Here is a 22977-nt window from a genome sequence, read left to right on the forward strand (position 1 = left end):
GAGAGAAGAGGGGGATGGACTGCGAGAGAAGAGGGGGGTGGACTGCGAGAGAAGAGGGGGGTGGACTGCGAGAGAAGAGGGGGGTGGACTGCGAGAGAAGAGGGGGGTGGACTGCGAGAGAAGAGGGGGGTGGACTGCGAGAGAAGAGGGGGGTGGACTGCGAGAGAAGAGGGGGGTGGACTGCGAGAGAAGAGGGGGATGGACTGCGAGAGAAGAGGGGGATGGACTGCGAGAGAAGAGGGGGATGGACTGCGAGAGAAGAGGGGGATGGACTGCGAGAGAAGAGGGGGATGGACTGCGAGAGAAGAGGGGGATGGACTGCGAGAGAAGAGGGGGATGGACTGAGAAGATGGAGAGGGGGATGGACTGAGAAGATGGAGAGGGGGATGGACTGAGAGAAGAGGGATGGACTGAGAGAAGAGGGATGGACTGAGAGAAGAGGGGGATGGACTGAGAAGATGGAGAGCGATGGACTGAGGAGATGGACTGAGAAGATGAGAGGGATGGACTGAGGAGATGGACTGAGAAGATGAGAGGGATGGACTGAGGAGATGGACTGAGAAGATGGAGAGGGATGGACTGAGGAGATGGACTGAGAAGATGGAGAGGGATGGGATGGACTGAGAAGATGGAGAGGGATGGACTGAGAGGGATGGACTGAGAGGGATGGACTGAGAGGGATGGACTGAGAGGGATGGACTGAGAGGGATGGACTGAGAGGGATGGACTGAGAGGGATGGACTGAGAGGGATGGACTGAGAGGGATGGACTGAGAGGGATGGACTGAGAGGGGAGGAGAGAGAGGAGAGGGATGGACTGTGAAAACACTTGAGCGAATGTTGGCCACAGCACAATGCTAAAAGCATGGCTCCCCCTTTAACTTGAATTATTGTGGCCCATCTTAACTGTGTTGTATATGCGTGTACGTGCGTGCGCGTGTACACTTTTTTATCCCATGTGTAACTCTGTGTTTGTGTCGCACTGCTTTGCTCTATCTTGGCCAGGTTGCAGTTGTAAATGAGAACTTGTTCTTAACTGGCCTACCTGGTTAAATAAAGGTGAAATAAATAAAAACTGTGTCAGAGGGTCGGCCATCCAAGCTATTAGACCTAGAGCAGTGTTCAGTAACTGTGTCAGAGGGTCGGCCATCCAACCTATTAGACCTAGAGCAGTGTTCAGTAACTGTGTCAGAGGGTCGGCCGTCCAAGCTATTAGACCTAGAGCAGTGTTCAGTAACTGTGTCAGAGGGTCGGCCATCCAAGCTATTAGACCTAGAGCAGTGTTCAGTAACTGTGTCAGAGGGTCGGCCATCCAACCTATTAGACCTAGAGCAGTGTTCAGTAACTGTGTCAGAGGGTCGGCCGTCCAACCTATTAGACCTAGAGCAGTGTTCAGTAACTGTGTCAGAGGGTCGGCCATCCAACCTATTAGACCTAGAGCAGTGTTCAGTAACTGTGTCAGAGGGTCGGCCATCCAACCTATTAGACCTAGAGCAGTGTTCAGTAACTATCAGAGGGTCGGCCATCCAACCTATTAGACCTAGAGCAGTGTTCAGTAACTGTGTCAGATGTGTAACATGGATGGAGTGTTTTTGCTGACCCTGACTGTCACCTCTGCTTTGGGGGTCCCTGAGGGCTAAAAGGAACCATTCAAACCACACATTCAAATGAAATTCCTTACTCATATATCCAGACCACGGTATCCATCCATATTGGACAGTGATTTGAGTCAATGGAGGGTGTTTCTTTTCTGAAAAGCTGTAATCTTTACTGCTGCTTTCTATCTGTCGGTCTGTTTTGGCTCTTCCCCCTTTTTCTCTCTCTGTCGCTCTCCTAAATCTATGGCCTTTCTCTTTCCCCTTCTCGCTCCCTTGCTCGCTCCCTCCCTCCCTATAGCTCCCTCTCCTTCTCCCTGTCTCTCTCTCTTCCCTGGCTGCTGGTGTAGTGCAGACAGCCGGGGCCTTGTTGTCTGTGCAGTGTTAAATATTAATTGGGAATCAGTGGAGGACTTGTCTCCTAAATGATAGAACAGAAGGGCCCGGGCTTTTGCCTCAGGCAGCCTGCGGGTGCCTCTCTTCTCCCATTTGCGTGCAGGCCCGCGAACCAGCGCTTCCTCCAGTCTGACAGCCCTGCCCAGGGCCGCCCCCCCCCCCCCCCCCCCCCCCCCCCCTCTCCCTCCCTCTCTCCCTTTCCCACCCTCTGCTGCTCCGTTCAGCTCTGCCTCATCTCTTACCTCTGTCTCTGTGTGCTCCTACAATCTCCAGTCCTCAGGTCCCGTACTCAAACTCTGGGTTTGGTTGTGTACGTGGAGGGAGTGTGTGTGCGCGCGTGCTGCCGCCAGCTCTCGGGTCCATTTCTAGGCTTTCGAGGGAATAGTGTAGCACAGTGGCAAATACTACTGAAGGAAGGCAGCCAGGACAGGAGAGGTGCCTCGTTGTCATCACAGGTGATATAGACGGGTACAGTGTGCGTGTGCGCTGCTTAACACAGAGCCTCCCTTTGTCCCGGTTTATCAGGGCTATCATCTGGAGAGGTGTGAAGAGATGAAACAAGTGCCCCAGTGCATGCTGGTCCGTTGGCTGTGGGTGACCCCTATGTCTCAGGGATCATTAGCGTATATATATATACATGTAAAAAAGGCCATTAGTACTGTTTTGGAATTGGAAACCAGTCTGGGTTGATATTGAATGTTGGCTCTTTATCCCTCAGCTCTGGAGTGCAGCTTCAAACACAGAACGCAATGGGGGGGGGGGGGGGGGACGACATTGTGTTGGAGGGGGCCGGGCTGGACGGGGACTAGAGAGGGAGATAAATAGTGCGGGAGGAAGAGACAGAGAGGGAGGGAGAGAGCAGGGGGCTGGGGTGACTTTGATGCCACAGGAATGAGTTCACAGGTTCCTGAGCACAGGCCTAATCGCACATGACAATATCGGCTGGTGTGCCAGTCGCAACACATAACCGCCCGCCGCTAGCTAGTGCTGCTGACTCGGGGTATTTGCTGATAACGCTCTGCATTCTAGACCATGCTGTGTGCACAATGAGGGTGGCCCAGGCTTGCTTCAGGGAGAGGGGCAGTCTCGTCACAGCCATACTCCAATCGAATCGAAGGACAGGCCGGTGAATAAAGTAATTTTCCTTTCAATTTCTAATTTATTATGTCACCCGTTGGGCCCCATAAATTATTGCAAATGGAAAAGAAAAAGACTGGCGAGGCTCGGGGCTTGAAATGAGCTTGGGGCTACAGGCTTTGCCGGCGGTGTGAGATGAAACATTTTCAGTCGTTTTTTTTCTACAGGATTGATTGGAACACCCTTTTTGTCTTTCATGGGAACAAACAACGATGCATAGTTCTTTTTGTTTGGCCTGTTTTGTTTGTCGGGTATCGCGTGAAGTGTGGGGGTTAACATGTTGCCCCAGATTCTCTGTTTGTTTGGTGCACAAGCCGCTGTCCCACAATAGAGCCGACATGGCTGCTACTGCTGACAGACTGCATTCTTCCTCCCCAGCCAGCACAAAGAGGGACCGGCTCGGCCAGCTCTCACTCTCTTCTCTCTCTCTCTCTTCTCTCTCTCTCTCTCTCTTTCTCTCTCTCTCTCTCTCTCTTTCATTCTCTCTCCTTGTGTCTCTTTACTCTGTGTGTGTGTGTGTGTGTGTGTCTCTCTCTCTCTGTGCCTCACTCTCTGTGTGTGTCTCTCTCTCTCTGTCTCTCTCTGTCTCTGTCTCTCTCTGTCTCTCTCTGTATGTGTCTCTCTATCTCTCCCTGTTGTTGTTGGTCTAGCTAGCTGCTCAAACAGGGAGATGGAGGGCTAGAATCGCTGTTTTAATATAGTCAGCAACCTCCTTTTTATCCGTGGGGATTAAACATAAGTATTTGGCACAATCTGAAATGGCAGCCTACTCCCTATGTAGTGCACTACTCTTGACTAGAGCCCAAATGGAATAGGGTGCATACAGGCTGTCCATGACACACGACACACTGCACAAACAACGCTGAGCTTTAGTTTTGAGTACTTTATTAGGATCCACATTGGCTGCTGCTAACATAGTAGCTACTCGTCTTGGGGTCCACACGAAATGTAAAACACGGCATGGTACGAAACATCAATAGACAGTAACAACTCAAGGGCAGAACTACGTGGAGCCAAGATGACCAACAACAAGAAATATCCATGAATATTTAGCAAGATACGGCAACTTCATTGAATATTCAGCCATAGGAGTTCTTTGACCGTGACATATGGAAATGGTCTTTCTGTATATTAAAATGACTATAGAGGCACCATAATGACATGGCCACCAGCGCTACTAGGATTTGTCCTCCTTCTAATAATAATCCTATAAATGATAAGAGGAATTCCAGGTCAAGTGGAGCTGTAGCAGAGGTGTGTGCAGGGCTCTGCAGGGCAGGAATGCTGTGGTGCTTTCCCATGCTGTTGCTTTTCCTCTGCCGGCCGCGTTTGAGACGAGGCTCTGCTCCAGGCTCGGCTGGGCTTGAGACGAGGCTCTGCTCCAGGCTCGGCTGGGCTTGAGACGAGGCTCTGCTCCAGGCTCGGCTGGGCTTGAGACGAGGCTCTGCTCCAGGCTCGGCCGGGCTTGAGACGAGGCTCTGCTCCAGGCTCGGCTGGGCTTGAGACGAGGCTCTGCTCCAGGCTCGGCTGAGCTAATGCAGCCCGAGAGCGGACAAATGGAAAGTGACACTTGTGTGTGTAGAATGGTATTTGTGGTGACTCTTTGACTACAGATAATAAAGTGTTCGCCCGAGGTGATTTCACTCGGCGAGCACCCCCAATGGAACTCACTTACTCAAGGAGAGAGAAGAGACGTGGAGCAGGGGTAAAGGGAGGGGTGGAGACTGAAAGATAGAAGGAGGAAAGGAGGTAGAGGGAAGGAGAAAATCCAGACTTCTTCAAATGATGCACGGTGTTAGTTACTAGAGGAAGTGAGGTTCAGCTGAAGAGCTGAGGTTTGGGGGATATGTTCTGAAAAGGATGGTGTAGGTGTGTGCCTGCGCGTACGTACGTACGTGCAAGCGTGCGCATGTGTGTGTTAGGCCCTGTTTTCTTCAGAAACAATCAGTCCTCAGTCATTTCTCCTACAGCCCATAAAAAGCAGGTTGCTACATCAAACCAGCTAATTATACTGAACCAAAATATAAACACAAAGATTTTACTGAGTTACAGTTTATAGAAGGACATCAGTTAATTGAAATAAATGAATTAGGCCCTAATCTATGTATTTCACATGACTGGTGTCATTACACGTGGTCTGCGGTTGTGAGGCAGGTTAGACGTACTGCCAAATTCTCTTAAACGATGTTGGAAGCAGCTTATGGTAGAGAAATGAACATTAAATTCTCTGGCAACAGCTCTAGTGGACATTCCTGCAGTCAGCTTGCTAGTTGTACGCTCCCTCAAAACTTGAGACATCTGTGTCGTTGTGTTGTGTGACAAAACTGCACATTTTAAAGTGGCCTTTTATTGCCCCCAGCACAAGGTGCACCTGTGTAATGATATTGCCGCTTAATCAACTTCTTGATATACCACACCTGTCAGGTGGATGGATTATCTTGGCAAATGAGAAATGCTCACTAACAGGGATGTGAACACATTTGTGCATAACATTTGAGAGAAATTAGCATTTTGTGAGTGTGATTTTTTTTAAATTTCAGCTCATGGAACCAACACTTTACATGTTGGGTTTAAATTTTGGTTCAGTGTAGTTTGATCTAGCGCTATATACAGTGCTTTGTGCAATGGGTGTGAAGACTTTCACTATCTTCACATTTTGCTGCCTTAAAAGCTAAAGATGTATTAAATTGGGTTGTTTTCCCACCGATGTACACAACCTACTTCACATTTTCAAAGTGAAAGAAAAATGCAATAACATTTTCTTTAAAAAATAATTGCATATTGATTGCATATGTCTTCACTCCCCATAGTGAATACTTGATGGATGCACCTTTGGCAGCCATTACAGCTGTGAATAATTTTGAACCAGATTCTACCAGTGGCGCGAATTGATGGATGCCAAGGGAAGCCAGGCTCCCCAAATAATTGGCTATGTAATGTATCTTTCATATCACTGTGTTTCATAACTTTCCTTCAATTTGCAAGAGGCTGACTGTATCTCTCCGGAGAAAGCATCCGAGCGAGTGAAACAGCGCCCCTCTCTCTCTGTATGCGTAGCCCATCTATCTGATGCTGTCTGGTCAAAAATACTATAACATTGTTGTCGCCCATAGCATTGAATGCAGGGGAAGCCAGCAAGCATTTGACCTCCCTTGATTAAAAAAAGTATAAAAGAATAGCCAATCAGCATTGAGCTAAACTGAGTGAGTTCAACTGTGAATGGTCCTGGCGCACCAAAAAAAGAGTGTCAATGGAAGCCAGTTTGGATTTGGCTTCCCACCAATCACATCACATCAAAAGCAAAACTTAATTGACGGAAAAAAGTTAAATTTTTGCATCTCATGTTGTTTTCTTCCGGTGTCTAGATAGTTGCTAGCTAGCTAAAATTGACCCTTTCCTAAATTATCCGTGAATGGCGATAGGGATTTGGACTTGTGGTTAATTCTACGTTTTGGCCAAATATTTTTAAGACGATTCTGATCCAAACATAAATGTATACATTGTGCCCCTGGCCTGAGAGGATGGTAGTTCAATATGTAGCTTGATGTAATTGTCTAATGTAAACTAGCTGCCTTATCGTTGCCCATGAAAGGAAGTTAGGCTAGCGAGCAAGCATTTTAGCCATACCCATAACATGATGCAGCCACCACCATGCTTGAAAAGAGTGGTACTCAGTATTGTGTTGTTGGATATGCCCCAAATATAACGCTTTGTATTCAGGACATAAAGTCAGTATCTTTGCCACATTTTTTGCACTTTTACTTTTACCTTGTTGCAAACATGAATGCATGTTTTGGAATATTTTTATTCTCTACAGGCTTCCTTCTTTTCATTCTATCATTTAGGTTAGTTTTGTGGAGTAACTGCAATGTTATGATTCATCCTCAGTTTTCTCCTATCACAACCATTAAACTCTGTAAATGTTGTAAAGTCACCTTTGGCCTCATGGTGAAATCCCTGAGCGGTTTCCTTCCTCTCTGGCAAGTTAGGAATGACGCCTGTATCTTTGTAGAGACTGGGTGTATTGAGACACCATCCAACGTGTAATTTAATAACTTCACCTTGCTCAAAGGGATATTCAGTGTCTGCTTTTTTTTTATTGTCACCCATCTACCAATAAGTGCCCTTCTTTGTGAGGCATTGGAAAACCTTCCTGGTCTTTGTGGTTGAATCTGTGTTTGAAATTCACTGCTTGACTGAGGGACCAGAAATCATGTTAATCACTATACAACTTATGTGACTTGTTCAGCAAATGTTTACTTATTTAAGCTTGCCATAACAAATGGGTTGAATACCCGACTCCAGAAATGATGTCTAAAAACAATAATTCCACTTTGGTATTATGGGGTGTCTCATCTAAATTTGATCAATTTTAAATTCAGGCTGTAACACAACAAAATGTGGGGAAAGTCGAGGGGTAGGAATACTTTCTGGAGGCACTGTATTTACAGACACTGTAGTAAATTATTGCCTAATCATATTTAAGTACATTTCCTTGAACAGTGATTGGCCACGTGATTGGCAGTTCGGCAGCCTACTCTATTTCATTGAGCGCACACATAGGTCTACTGTACTGTAGGTGCACTTGATCTCGCAGGCCCAACTAGGGGAGGAGTGGTAGGCTACTGAACTTGAACCGGTGAGTTCTGAGAGTGTGTGAATAATGTGACAAAGAGGTGATTTTAATATAACAGGTAGGCTGACGCATACAAAGCAGAACGACGGCCGTTTCCAAATAATCTGCGGGGGGGTTCTGTCTGACCGCCCGGCCCCGTCCTCAGCATGAAAAAATGCAGACCGCGCCGCATTGATCTCTGTCGGGAATGCAGCCCTCTACAAAATGTTCAATCATTTTTGTTTGACTTTGAAAATCGGGAGTAGGTTGTGGACATCGGTACCAATTTTTTTTTGATGAATTTATTCCCTTTAAATTTCAAGGCAGTAAAATGTGAAGACTGTGTACGGAGTGTGTAGACTTATTAGATGTTGTATCAAGATTTTGGGGGGGAACAAATGCTAAAATGAGGAGAAAATGGTCTTGTCTACTTGTTAAAGCTAATGTATTACAGTGAAGTTTATCTCCCAGACCTAAGCTTATACAGATCAAACCAAGACTAACCTAAGATACTCCAGTATACTGAGACCCTGAGAAAAGGAAAGGTGCTCACAGTGTCCGAAGGCTAAAGCTTTTGCCGGGAAATTAATTGATTGAATCCGAGGCGAGAGACTCTAATGAAATAAAATATTACATTTGGGAGTCATGTCCGAGCTTTTTCCCATATTCATTTCTAAATCCATTTTTGACACAGCCCTTATGACTCAGTAGCTGGCTGTGATAGATCACGGTGGAGATTGCAGAGTGCCTCGACCGGCCATTAGTAGAACACTCTCAATTCCCTCCAAAGCCTTATAGGAAGTATGTCTATATCTCTGTTACTCAGTCAGGGTAACCATCAGGGACAGGGAGTACACAGATGGGGGTGGGGTTGTAGAACCTATGTATCATCATCATCATCATAATTCAAGATATCATCATCATGAGCTTTGATACAAATTTGCACAATTATAGCTAGCCTAATCTTTGAATCGTATATATAAAAAAAACTCTACGCCGTCTCCTAGTAAATAATCATCAACCTTGAGATGAACCTAGATAGATGTGCACCTGGAATGTTTTTCCTTTTTTTCCTGTTGCCGAGTAGAGTAAGCAGCAGGGTTCCTCCCCCCTCCCCCCCACATGGACTTGAATTGATTAGTTTCCTTAGCTGAGGGCATATTCAACGTGTCCCCCCCCCCCCCCGCCGCCAGGCAACTCTTCCCTGTTGATCGCTGGCTCACACATGCTCCTCTCTTCTGCAGTGTCTCTCTCTCCATCGCTCTCCTCAGAACGCTCCTGCGGGGGAGCCAGGTTTTTGATTGGCTGATGGCCGAGTCGGCAGAGCACTATTACTATTGTTTTTACCTCCGACGAGGAGGTGGGGGGGGTGCTGTCCTGGGGGTCTGGCCAACAGCCCCTGCTTTGTGTGCCCAATAGTCAATTAGAGGCGGCGCCCTGGCTGAGACGACAGGGATGCAGGGTTAATTGCAGAGGACCAAACAGCTGGCTCTATCAGGGCCCATTGTGCATTGCAGCAGTTGTCACGGCAATCCAGGGCCAGCCTGTAATCGCTAACTAGTCAGCCCTGTGGCAGATGACACCTCCATTAGCACAAGGCAGGTATTGTTCAGCGAGCAAAGCCGTCTCCAGCTCCCCCATACACCCCCGCCTGCGCCTCCTTTCATAGCCCAGCTTTTGTCCGGTGTTGGTAACAGAGGGTGGCGGAGAGGATGTCTGTCATAGGATCAGGGTCTATCTAGCCCAGGGCCAAACGATAGGCACGGGTCAAGGGTGTCCCTTCGCAACAATGCACTTTCAAATCGTTCCATTCCCGAACGGCAATGCATTTGAACAAGTCAAACTTTTTCCAAAGTAAGTGATTCAAGCATGAGGGATTCGAAGGCTGTTCTACACATGAATTATTAACTTGAGTAGCTCCATAACAATGAGGTGGAAAGGGCAACGCGTCGCTTGCTTGCTCCGTGGAGACAGGATAGATTGAATATGCAGCAGGATGGTGGAAGGGGAAAAAAGTAGATTAGCATGGCTTGGCCTAAAAGCATTGTAATTTATAGGGACCTGTGGTTTTAAAAGGACACATGGGGGTGGGTGATGGGGCCCCGGGCTGCAGTGGATAATGCCCTCTCTGGGCTTCGCTAGTGCTGACAGCTCATGCACATTTAACAGCAGCTTCTCTTCTCTGGAGAAAAAGTTCCCGGTGAACCTGGTGGATGTTGCACTGCTGCTGACCTAGTGTTTTCTTTCATCTCTCTCTCGCTCTTTCTCTCACTACGAATCAACTCCTGTTGGAATTGCCCTAACCCTGTTATCCTCGCAGCCTCTGCTTATTTGGTCAAAGCTAATGCGTGTTATGTGCTCATCGTTCTGTGAAGACATCATTGCAAACCGCTCAACCACATGGTCTTTACAACCCTCTTTTTTGAACTGAAATTGTATTTTCTTTGGCTTTGTTGCTGTGGAAGGAAAGAGGGGATGGATGAATGTGTATAAGTAAGCAACACATTGCTGACACTGGCTGAGAGTAAAGATTGAGAACGTAGCAGATGCTCACATCTGATGTGTCGGTGTTACCCGTTGGTTTCACTACTAACTAGAAATGTCTCCAACCTGCTCACGATTTTAGAACATTTGGAGCTCTAATAAATGGGAGAAAGGAGGGAGAGGATTTCAGGCAGTTCTTTCCGGCTTATTCCTGTGAATATTCAATTAAGCCACTAATTAGAATGCAAAGCAGTTTTATGCTCCTCTGAATTTCATACTGCACTCTCTCTGCACAACCTCTGACTCCTCATCCCTGTCTGTCTCTCCTTTTCTGCTCTCCGATTTTTCTTCCCTCCCTCCCTCACTCCGTCCCTCCGTCCCTCCCTCCCTCCCCTCCCTCCCCTCCCTCCCTCCCCTCCCTCACTTTCTCCTTTGCCTCCACCTCGCCTAACTCTACGTTCTCCTGCTCACTCCATCTGCCACGGCTTCTATTGATCAACACAATTTGACCCCTCACTTGGAAGAAGTGCACCAAATTCAATGGATTTTTTTAGAGTCTGATCCCATTCCCAGTTCTCTCCTTATTGCTGTTTCGTACCCTTCCCGACTCCAACCCCATACACAGAAAAAATGAGTTCATCAGAATTCAGAGTACCGCTGGCTAATTAAAGGAGTGTTAATTGAGTGTTCAGGATTGAGCAACACACGCGCACACAAACCACCCACAAAGATGGCACAGGGCACCCCAAGGACGATGTGCTTGGGGAGCTCCACGTCACTCAAAAGACAGAGGGGAGAACAGTTACATCCACCCCCTCTGCTTTGTTCTTTTAACCCATAAGTGTCTAAGCCGGGGGAGGAGGGTACTATTAAGGTATATGGAATTGTTTTAAGAAAGTCATAACAAGGATCATTTTGCTATTTGATTTTTAATTTTAAGACCCCTTGAAGTTTCAAAAATATTGTTTAAAAAAATGTAGCCCAAAAAAGGCACTTGGTCAAATAGTCCTTACACAGCCTGGGGGTGTGTTGGGTCATTGTCCTGTTGAAAAGCAAATGATAGTCCCACTAAGGGCAAACCAGATGGGATGGTGTATCTCTGCAGAATGCTGTAAAATAACATATGGAATCATGTAGTAACCAAAAAAGTGTTAAACAAATCAAAATATATTTTATATTTAAGATTCTTCAAAATAGCCACCCTTTGTAAGGACTATTTGACAAAGAAGGAGAGTGATGAAGTGCTGCATCAGATGACCTGGCCTCCACAATCGCCCGACCTCAACCCAAATTGTTTTTATTTTTTTTGTTTAACTAGGCAAGTCAGTTAAGAACAAATTCTTATTTACAATGACGGCCCCAATTGAGATGGTTTGGGATGAGTTGGACCGCAGAGTGAAGGAAAAGCAGCCAACAAGTGCTCAGCATATATGGGAACTCCTTCAAGACTGTTGGAAAAGCATTCCAGGTGAAGCTGGTTGAGAGAATGCCAAGAGTGTGCAAAGCTGTGATCAAGGCAAGGAGTGGCTACTTTGAAGAATCTCAAATATATTTTGATTTGTTTAACATTTTTTGGGTTTACTACATGATTCCATGTGTGTTAAAAACCCTTGAATGAGTAGCTGTCCAAACTTTTGATTGGTACTGTATACTTCAATGAATGTTTTCAACTAGTACCAGGGGACCTTTCAGAGGAGTCTTGTGAGGCCTGAATATGAAAATATTAGTGTGTAGCCCGAACAGGTTGGAGGCTACAGACAGAAGTTGGCAGGTCGGCTCTACCGACTGACACTTGTAGAGTAAAACGGAGAACACTGTTGTGTTTGTGAGAGTCTCATCTTTCCATAGAGGGGATGTCTCATGGTCTGACAGACACTGCTCTAGCTCTGTTACCTTTCACCGCAGATGCAGAAGTGCGACATAGGCGGATTTGGTGGATTGAGACTCATCCAATGCAAAAAAAACATATATTTGTAGCTTAAACTGACATATTTTTATGGGGATTTTTTTTGATTATGCTAATAAATCTTAGGGGTTAAAGAGCTTCACGATTCTGTTGAAAAAGGCCCTCTGCTGTTCAGTTCACTTCAGTTCTGTCTTGCCATGCTATAGTGTATACACACAAACACATAGCCTCTCTCACTTGGGTGTGAGGCGCTAATGAGCCATGGCATTTCGAGATGTGCCTGCTCTGACACACAGGCATTGTGTGCCAGGCGCTGGGTGATTAAGGACGAAGGTCAGTCCGTTAATTGCCTCCCTGCCATCTCCTCTCCCTGGCGTGGGAGCCCAACCCAGCTCCCAGCTCTCACCACCACTAGCTGTATGGTGCTGGCTCTACCACTTTTATCTTCACTGCTATAGTATATACGCAATTGAAACGTATGGTATGAGGATGACCTCACTATGAAGTCTGGGTTTGGATCGTGATATTGTAACATTACGCTATGAAGCCGTGCTTGTCTTTCCCGGCTTTTCTCTGTTCGGAGATGCCGTTTCAGATGTGCATGTGAGAGTGCTGGTCGTCACCTCATGCCTTGTTGTGGAAAATAAAAAGTGTCTTATTCCATCCCCAAGGGAAATAATTAATCCGTACAAGGCTGTCGTGTGTTGAAATGAAGCAAGTGTGAAGCATTTAGCCCAGGAGGCATTGCAGGCTGTCGCCTGCACAGGCACCTGTTGTCGTCCCTGCCCTACATTTCAGCAGAGCGCACAGAGCAGAGCATAACAACATGCTCCACTGATGCTACTGTGTTTGTGTGCGCATATGCACGTAGGTGCATGTGTGTGTACATGTGTACACATGAGTGTGTGTACAGGAAACCCTAGCCCTGTGAGGAGGAGGTAGGGAAGCTCAGCGGAGGCAGTGGCGGGCACCTCGGTGGCTGTTTATCAGCCAGTAACATCTGTACGCTGTAGCTGGAGCCAATGAGTCCCGCAGCGCTGCAGAGCTGGCCTCAACACCGCTAGGCGCTCTCCTTTCACCTCCTCCATGCCCTTAGCTTCCTTATCCTGCAAACCCACAGCTCCTCCTGGGAGAAGACGGATGAAGATGCCCTGGCCATGCACGTCAAAGTGTGTGTGTGTGTGTGTGTGTGTGTGTGTGTGTGTGTGTGTGTGTGTGTGTGTGTGTGTGTGTGTGTGCCTGTGCGTGCGTGTCACATTTAATCAACTCTGCAACAAACAGAATAGTAGGCAACTAGAATCCGAAAGAGCACAGACGCTCATTTGCCTCCTCTTCCTCAGTGCCAGTAGGCTCTAATAACCAGAAGCTTTTGTGGGGCTGAGATGGGTTTTGTGGGACCTGTCAAGCCCCTAATCCCTGTGGCCTCTGAAGTGTGAAACCCTTTGATGCCAGGTCGCTCCCCAAAGGCTCTGCCTGTTGACAAACAACGGGCGAGCCAGGGAGAGATGGAAGGAGACTGAGGAGATCGGGAGTAGTGGGACTTTTCTCCGCAGCAGAAGGAGAGACAGCACAGTAAAGTCAGACATGGAAAATATGGACTCAGTCACTGACAAGGAATGGGAATTAGCCACCCTTGAATGAATTTTCTGGTTGTTTTGCAAAGTTTTTTTTATTCATGTGGCAGTAATTAGGGGGAATGATGGGCATGTTGCAGGGGGGTGAGGAGGGGCACAGCCCCTTGATATGCCAAAGCAGAATATCGCTCCTCATTTAAACCATGTGATGATCAAATATGTTTATTTAAAAATGCACCCGGCCCATTTTGCATGTGGACCGGCGAATGCCAAGATTTTTTTCCTTTGGAGCACATTAAATAAGTCTTCTGTCAGTTTCCCCTGCCTGTGGGAACATCAAAGAGTGGTGCAACCAAAGCTGTCACCAGGGAAGGTTAGGTTGGGAGAATTGTGCCCCAGTCAGGCATCCCCATTCCTACTGCCCTCTGATCTGGATCTCTATGTTCATGCATGTAAGGTGTCCATATTAGGACATTCCTACGTATGTACTGTGTCCTTCTAAGGACAGTCATCCTTGGTTTGAGTCATATATGACCCTTTCAGCACAACCCATTACAATGTGATCAGATTCATTTATAGCCATAAACATAACATTGTATTTCTTGTTTACCTTTTACTCCAGTGGGCTAAATCAGGGTCACAGTGTTTCTTAATAGTCTTAAACAACTCTACTTTGAAACAAAAGTATACACCTCACACACATGGTTATGGGTTTAAAAACACCTGTACCATGTCAGATATACAGTTGAAACATATTATATTTCGAGTTTGCATCCCAATATTACACGTTATATACGTACATCACAGAAGACTAAAATATAACAAAACCGTTTGACGTAGAAAACTGGATTTTCAGCATTTCAATTTGTTTGATTAATTATGAAATTATGAAAAATATGAGTAACATTCCCCTCATTAGGCAACTAGAGGGTGATTTGGTCATTTGACTCCAGGACAGGGATACTACATTGCCTCTCTTGTCTTATTTAGGACCAATTGTGATGCTGGAGTCTGATAGTACTGTCATTGACTATTGAAAAGATTGTGATGTGTAGACCTAATATATTTGCTTGAAGCATCAATATGTTTTATTTACTTCAACAATCTCCCAAGTGGCACAGCGGTCTAAGGCACTGCATCTCAGTGCGTCACTACAACCCTGGTTCGATCTTGGGCTGTATCACAACCGGCCGTGATCGGGAGTCCCATAGGGCGACGCACAATTGGCCCAGCGTCGCCCTGGTTAGGGGAGGGTTTGGCCGGGGTAGGCCGTCATTGTAAAATAACAATTTGTTCTTAACTGACTTGCCTATTTAAATAAGGGTTAAATAAAATATGCTTTTCCTGTCTTGTAGTTGGAGCATTCACAATTTCACAGACACGAATAATATGCACGTTCTAACTCCCAATTTATTTCCTTTATGATATGGATCTTGTAGATTGAATCATTTTCACAGTTGGAGGCCCATTGGATAGTAGAAATGAACTTCCCATGCTATCAGTAATGGGAGCAGAAGAATAAGAGTTGGTGACTGCTTGGCTGTAAAGTCTCTTTAAACTGAAATGGAGTGAGTCACGCTCATACAGCACCCTGCCTCGAAACTCCTCAGGTCACCACGACCTTCGCTGACTGGCACGTTTCTATTTTGTTTAGTCTTGGTGTTTTTTTTTGTTCGCTTTTGCATAAAAATGTCATTTTGTTAAGGGGTTGCGAGTCATTGGTAGCAGATGATTTATTGAAATTTATGTGAAATTGAGTTCTTCCCCCGATACCCCTCTTTTTGTTGTACATAGTTAAAGGTGACAGGCAAAGGTCTCCACAAAAACCATAACACTTAATAATTAATAACTTTTTTGGCGACCCGACCAAATTGACATAGAAATGTTAGGTATAGATCTGTAAATTCTCACTGAAAGCAAGTCTTAGAAGTGGTAGATCTGTTCTTTGTGCACTATTTATATGCTTCCCGTTCTTAAGTTTCGTTTTTGCGTCTTTGTACACCAGCTTTAAACAGCTGAAAATGCTATATTTTTGGTTATGGAAATATAATAATTTATATAATCTGAATATAATATAATCTAGATAGCTATAGCTAGACAGTGTATTGCCAGTTAATGTGCTGAGGCTGCCATTCAAACAGCTAAGACTAGCTGGCTAACTAGCTAGCTAAATGTTTTAGTTGGTAAGACTGGTTGTATGAAACAACACATGTATAATGAATGTTAACCAGCTAGTTACCTAGCTAATAAACTTAGCATACATATTGTTTCCCAAGAAGTAAACTATCTAGCTAGCTACACTGGCTGCAGCCATTGCAGACAGAAAGCTAACTAGCTAACCAAAATGTGGAAACAATGAAGCTATTTCTGATCAAATGTTACCATATATAGATAGCTAGACCCTTTCTTACTAATTGTACTGTAAACTCAAGGTTAGCTAGCTAGTAAGCAAACATTAGCTAGCCCAAGTGTGGTTTAGCTAGCCAATAACATTCATGATCTCTCCTGGTGAAATTGTTTTGAAAAGCATATACTCGTACACAAATACTCTTACTACTTTGAGCTGGCCCTTAATAAAGATCACTGTAAACAGTAGTGTCGTTTCAAGTGATTTATTATAGTTAGCTAGAAGAACAGCCTCTTGTCTTCTCATTCTGCAGCATAAATCTGCTCCGACCACCGACTGTCATATCAGCACGAGTGAAAAATATAAACTACTTTGAAATCCTAGTAGCTAGCTACAGCCAGACTATCAAGGTTATCTCTTGACAGATTAGCTTGATCAAATGTGAAATTGAGTTCTGATTATGTTCTCAACAGTACAATATCGAACATGTGAGCTCAGAGATATGTGGAATTTGAACATTTTCAAATTCTGCAATTTTCACAATGCCCTCAAATGACATCCTTTCCAGACCTTCCAAAAGAGCATATTGACATGTAGTCATGCCTGTTTTAGTGTTATGTCAAGGATACAACATCTACCCCGACCAAAATATTATTGCAGATCATTTTATGATGTATTTAGCTGTTGTATGATGAAAGGTTTGGAAAAACAGGGAAACCTTTGTCTGTCAACTTTAAGTAGCCATGAAATTGCTTGAATATCATTTAAATCCAATCTCTGTACCCTACCGCCCAACACTGACAAATAATGGTGGGCTTTTAGAAAGGGACATTTTCCTGATTTGCCACCTTATCTCTGGGTCGATTAAGCTGTTGCTACCTGAGTAAAGGCCAATAATACTAGTCTGTGTGACCGAACTCAGACGCTGTGGGATTTCATTTGGGGGTTGGAATGGCTCCAAGTACTAGGTAGCATACCACAACCACCATTTAGTTGTGAGTGACAGAGGATCTTGCTTATGATAGTGGAATTCTGGCACTAGGCATGATATCTAGCTGGTGTTAAAGTCATACATATGTACATATGACTGCATATTACTATGTGTTCTAGTTAATTCTGTGGACCCCAATACTGAAATTACAGAGAAATAAAAACTAGATAAGCCATATGCCAACTTTAATCTAAACTTTACAATTCAGAGATTTTAAAACTAAACCTTTTGGAGTTACACTTTACTATGTTAATTCTTTATTGTTTTGTAACAGCAGAGTTGAAACACATTGTATTAAACGTGACTTGCTATTCTCATTATTTAGCTCACCCTAAAACAAGGTTAAGAATTCCCTACAGATGGTTAATTGTGATTTTAGTTAGGGTTTCCATCGCCCCATCTCCAAGTAGTCCTGGGTCGAATCATTGAGGAAGGGTAAAACCCAGTAAGCGATACTACTTATAAATCTCAACTGTGCCACTGCAATTAAATATGCTTCTATACCCCCTTCCCCTCCTCCCTCCTCTCCTCATATCAAAGGCTAACCCAATTCGACGCTAAAGAGAGTCTGAATTAATTTCACAAAGCACTGATTTAACAGTGCCTAAGGTGCCAGCCTTCAACAGAATTAGTTTTTTTTTTTTAAAGATCCATTCGTCGAGGGATATACTTTCACATAAGGGGGTGAAAATGAGATGGAGGGGTCCTGGGGTCCAGCAACATTAAGGCAGTTATATACAATTTAAAATATTACATGACATTACATTTCATAACACTTCACAACACATTAAGTCTGTTCCCTCAGGCCACTACTCTCTATCACATATCTACAATACAAAATCCATGTGTGTGTAGAGTGCGTGTCGTATGTGTGTCTGTGCCTGTGTGTATCTCTTTACAGTCCTCGCTGTTCCATAAGGTGTATTTTTCTGTTTTTTAAATCTGATTCTACTGCTTGCATCAGTTACCTGATGTGTAGTAGAGTTCCATGTAGCCATGGCTCTATGTAGTACTTTGCCCCTCCAATAGTATGTTCTTGACTTGGGGATTGTGAAGAGACCTTTGGTGGCATGTCTTGTAGGGTATGCATGGGTGTCAGAGCTGTGTGCTAGTAGTTTAAACAGACACCTCGGTGCATTCAGCATGTCAACACTTCTTACAAAAACAAGTAGTGATGAAGTCCATTCCTTCTCCACTTGGTGCCATGAGAGATTTACATGCATATTATTAATGTTAGCTCTCCTTTTACATTTAAGGGCCAGCCGTGCTAACCTGTTCTGGGCCAATTGTAATTTTCCAAGGTCCCTCTTTGTTGCACCTGACCACACGACTGAACAGTAGTCCAGGTGCGACAAAACTAGGGCCTGTAGGACCTGCCTTGTTGACAGTGTTGTTAAGGCAGAGCAGCGCTTTATTATGGACAGACTTCTCCCCATCTTACCTACTGTTGTATCAATATGTTTTGACCATGAGCGTTTACAGTAGTTTAGTCACCTCAACTTGCTCAATTTCCACATTATTTATTACAAGATTTATTTGAGGTTTAAGGTTTAGTGAATGATTTTTCCCAAGTACAATGCTTTTAGTTTAGGAAATATTTAGGACTAACTTACTCCTTGCCACCCATTCTGAAACAAACTGCAGTTCTTTCTTAAGCGTAGCAGTGATTTCACTCGCTGTAGTAGCTGACTTGTATAGTGTTGAGTCATCCGTGTACCTCGACACACTGGCATTATTCAAGGCCAGTGGCATTTCATTAGTAAGGATTTTAAAAAGTAAGGGGCCTAGACCACTGCCCTGGGGAATTCCTGATTCTACCTGGATTATGTTGGAGAGGCTTCCATTAAAGAACACCCTCTGTATTCTGTTAGACAGGTAAATCTTTATCCACAATATAGCAAGGTGTTTAAAGCCATAACACACATGTTTTTCCATCAGCAGACTAAGATCGATAATGTCAAAAGCCGCACTGAAGTCTAACAAAACAGTTCCCACAATCTTTTTATCATCAATTTCTCTCAGCTAATCATCAGTCATTTGTGTAAGTGTTGTGCTTGTTGAATGTCCTAACCTATAAGTATGGTGACCTGTACTCACTTTACTTTGTCCCATGCTTAGTTCTGTCTCTTGTGCTCACTCCCATGTGTCTCTTGTCTATTTATCTTGCAGGTGAGATGGTGGTTCCCATGCATTCTCCCCGCTACCCCAGCGTGGCTGAGCTGGATGCCTTCGCCCAGAAGACGCAGAGCAGCCCACTCTCCATCAAGATCTTCCCCACCAACATCAGAGTTCCCCAGCACAAGCACCTTAACCGGACTGTGAACGGCTTTGACACCACAGGTAGCCAGCGCTACAGCCCCTACCCACACCTCCATACCGGCGGCTACACAGGCCTCCTGGCCATTGTCAAGGTCTCTTCCCCCTTCGCCCCCACTAAGGGGGTCCTCAAGAACTCGGAAGGCAGGCGAACTAAGCTCTCCCCAGCCCAAATAGCTGTCGCCCCGTACCCTCCCCCTAGCAGTAGTACTTTAGCCAATGGCCACTGCCGGATGGTGTACCACACTGGACCCTCGAAGCCCCCCGAGGCCCCTGGCCTCTCCCTCTCGGTGCCCCCTAACGTCACTGTGGCCGGCTCTGGGATCCCTGTGACAGGGGGACGAGGCCTGGTCCAGCTACCCCCACAGTCCAACCTTCCTTCCATCCAGAGCATCATCTATCAAATCAACCAGCACTGCCAGGCCCAGGCTCTGCAGCAGGTGTGCCAGGGTGCAAACTCCTCCACCGCACCCTCTACCAACCCCAGCCCCTCCAAGCAGGGTATCATGGGGGTATCCTCCTGCTCCTCGGGAGGTGGCTACGTGGGCGGCATGGCGCCCCAGCCTAACCTGGTGTACACAGGGGCAGGGCTGCCGCTGGCGGTGCACAGTGGCGAGGCCATGAAGGCCGGGATATACTCGGACAGCATGGACTACATCCTGTGGCAGAAACAGCAACAGCAGCAGCAGCAGGCTGTGCTTCGCATGTACAGTGGGGGCAGCGGGGGAGGAGGGGCCATCAGTAAGTCCCCTGAAAGCTGTGGTGCCCCGGGGGGAGCAGGGATCATGGCCCAGGCGCAGGTGTCATCCTCCTCCTCCTCCAGACCCTACCACCTGACGGGGGGAAGTGGAGGGGGTGGGGGGTGCCTGGACAAGGTCAGCTCTTCCCCTCTGAACTGCATGGGGATGCATGGGAACTTCTCGGTGGGCCAGTACTTTGCCCCACCCTGGAACAGCGTGCTGGTCACCCCCGACAGTGACTGTTACAACCCGCACCAGGAGCTCCTGGGGACCACCACCCGAGGGCCAGCCACAGGGGGGCACAGGGAGATGGGCTACCCCCACCACCATCATCCCCACCATCACCACCACCATCATCATCACCACCACCCCGCAATAGACAGCGGGAGCGGGGGATGCCTGTGCTGCAGCTTGCCCAGTAAGAGCCAGCTGTGCAACACATCAGTGCTGAGCAGCAGCCTGCAGTCTCTGGAGTACCTGATCAACGACGTCCACCCGCCCTGCATCAAAGAGCAGATGCTGGGCAAAGGCTACGAGACAGTGTCAGTGCCACGGCTGTTGGACCACCAGCACGCGCACATCCGCCTCCCAGTTTACAGATAGAGCGTGGGAGGATGAGGGCGAGAGCCAGGGGACACGAATGAATGAATGAATGATGCGAAATCTGGATCAAAAGCTGAGGGACAGAGAAGAAGACCTTGATTTCCTGGGGACGTATAGGCTTGTTGAGACTGGCACTGCTTGAAGCAGCTCGGGGGCGCCAGGGAGGGAAGCGATGGTGTGAGAGTGGATCTTGTATTGGGTGACGGCTGGGGGGTTTCTCCCTCCCAGCCCAGAGGGGTTATTTATCAGTCAGGGAGAAAAAGGGTTTCAGTGGTTTTGGGTGCCCTGACAGAAGATTCTCCAGATGTCCCATAGTGTGGTTTGCCAACAGGAATTTGGGGGTGATTTTATTTGTATTTGTTCCTTTCTTGTTTTGTTGTTGATGTTGTTGTTTTGAGTTGATTCAACTTTTTTGGTGAATTCTAGCTTGATATGAAAGTGCATACAGCCACCTCTGTTGTTCCCCCATCCAAATACAACGCAACTGGGGTGCTATAGTCACAAAGAAGGCCCCAAAGGGCCAAAGGGTAGGGCTGCTTTCTAAAGTCCCTAAAGAAATACATCATACTCGCACACATTTTCATACATACACATGCACACACTCAAAAACTCATACACAAACACAGACGTGTACACACAAACGTCACAATGTTGAATGAAAAATATATGACAATATTAGTAATTATTGTTGTTATAATGGATCCCATAAATTGCACTGCTTGGAGTTTAAAAACGTTGTTAACTTTGGAGTTTGGAATTGGGTAGTTTGGATATGATATATTTAAGAAACTTGAAATCTTGAACCTATTTTTGTTGTTTTCTATATTTGTAGGTATATTATATGCATAGGCTGCTATGGGGGAAAAGTGTCTCAAAATGCTTTTTTATTGTTTCTTGTTATTCCTCCTCAAGCTGACGTGCAGTTTCTGATGTCCTGGTATAAGGCATAGTCGCTGCTCTGGTTCTTTAACCTAGCCAGAGAGCTATCTTCTCTAAACAACACTGGAATCTACAGTACATTTTGAAAACACTTACAAAAAAAAAATGTGCAAAAAAAAAAAATGCTTCCCCCCCCTCACTTTTGAAGATTGTTACTGTATGATTGGGAGGTTTTCCAGCATGACCTCTTGTGTGTGGTTTAGTTATACATCTTTTAATATATTTATTTTAATATATTCCTTTTAATCCCTAGATTTGTGTCCCCTAAACTCACCCATCCCCCCAAAACAAAGAAACCCCAGTTTAGGAATCTGAAAATGAGGCTGAATCAGCTTTTTGCTATGGGAGGCTTTTGACCTCGTTCCGTTATAGTGCTAATCCTGTCATGCCTCCCTTTTATAAGTATGGTAGAAGTGGGATATCCCTTTCACTTTTGGGCACTATCATATAGGAGGAGTGAGAGCTGGGACCAAAGGGGAGTCTTGATGTGTAACAATCATGCCCTGTTCTCTCGGGTGATGTGAGATGAGACAAGGTACACTGCTTTTTCCTGGTCCGTTTCAGCCCATGGTTGAGACGCGTTGAGCCCGAGTCATTCGTTGACTTTAGGATTCACAACATTGAAATATTTATTATGACTGTGAGTTTCCCTTGAATGTACTGCACTTAAATTACTGAAATGTCTAATGCCTTGGCTTGAGGGACTCGAGTGAAAATATTTTTTCAAATTATAATAATTGATCAGTGCAGCAGTCCTATGGTCCTAAATTAGCATTTCTTTGGTCAGTCAAATTTCACTGGTAAATTGAATTTATTAACTGGAGAGAGCGCTGAGGCTTTGTCACGTGGAAATGCTGGCAACAGTGGATATTTATGAAGTGCAATTATTATGACTGTATTAACATTTCTCTCTGAGCTTACACCAAAAAAATGTAAACTACAGTTGTAAATACATTCCCAATGTACCACGTGCCCGATCCCCATACTTTTCTGTTTTGAGGTGTAAAATAAATCTTATTTAAGAATATATTCAGAAGCCACATTTTGGCTGTGAGGTCTGTCATTATTTATTTTTAATATATTCCACACAAAAAATTGATAGAGAAAAAGATTGACTCATGCCAAATATCTATGATTCTCGAGAGGATCATATTTTTGGCAAGTCTCATCGTGGTGTGTATAGATCTGAGGTTTGTGTGTGGAATGTGTGTTAAAGTTTAACTGAAACAATTTAGGAAGCAAGGGTCCTTTTTAATAACCTTATACGATCAACAACCATGTCCCAAAGGCTTCATAAATGCTTTTGTGATCACTGTGGAACCTCTTCCACCAAAC

At 45.4% G+C, this 22977-nt stretch overlaps 1 protein-coding gene across 1 annotated transcript in view; it reads left to right on the forward strand.

The window, feature by feature from the left end:
* Positions 1 to 22669, forward strand: part of fam222aa (family with sequence similarity 222 member Aa) — an 81293-nt gene extending 58624 nt beyond the window's left edge. The window contains exon 3 of the mRNA XM_055886269.1: positions 19214 to 22669. Coding sequence (XP_055742244.1) covers positions 19214 to 20703 — 1490 coding nt within the window. The 3' untranslated portion in view covers positions 20704 to 22669. The remainder of the gene's footprint in view (positions 1 to 19213) is intronic.
* Positions 22670 to 22977: the final 308 nt, after the last annotated feature.

The sequence above is a fragment of the Salvelinus fontinalis genome, chromosome 28, assembly GCF_029448725.1.
Source record: "Salvelinus fontinalis isolate EN_2023a chromosome 28, ASM2944872v1, whole genome shotgun sequence".
NCBI lineage: Eukaryota > Metazoa > Chordata > Actinopteri > Salmoniformes > Salmonidae > Salvelinus > Salvelinus fontinalis.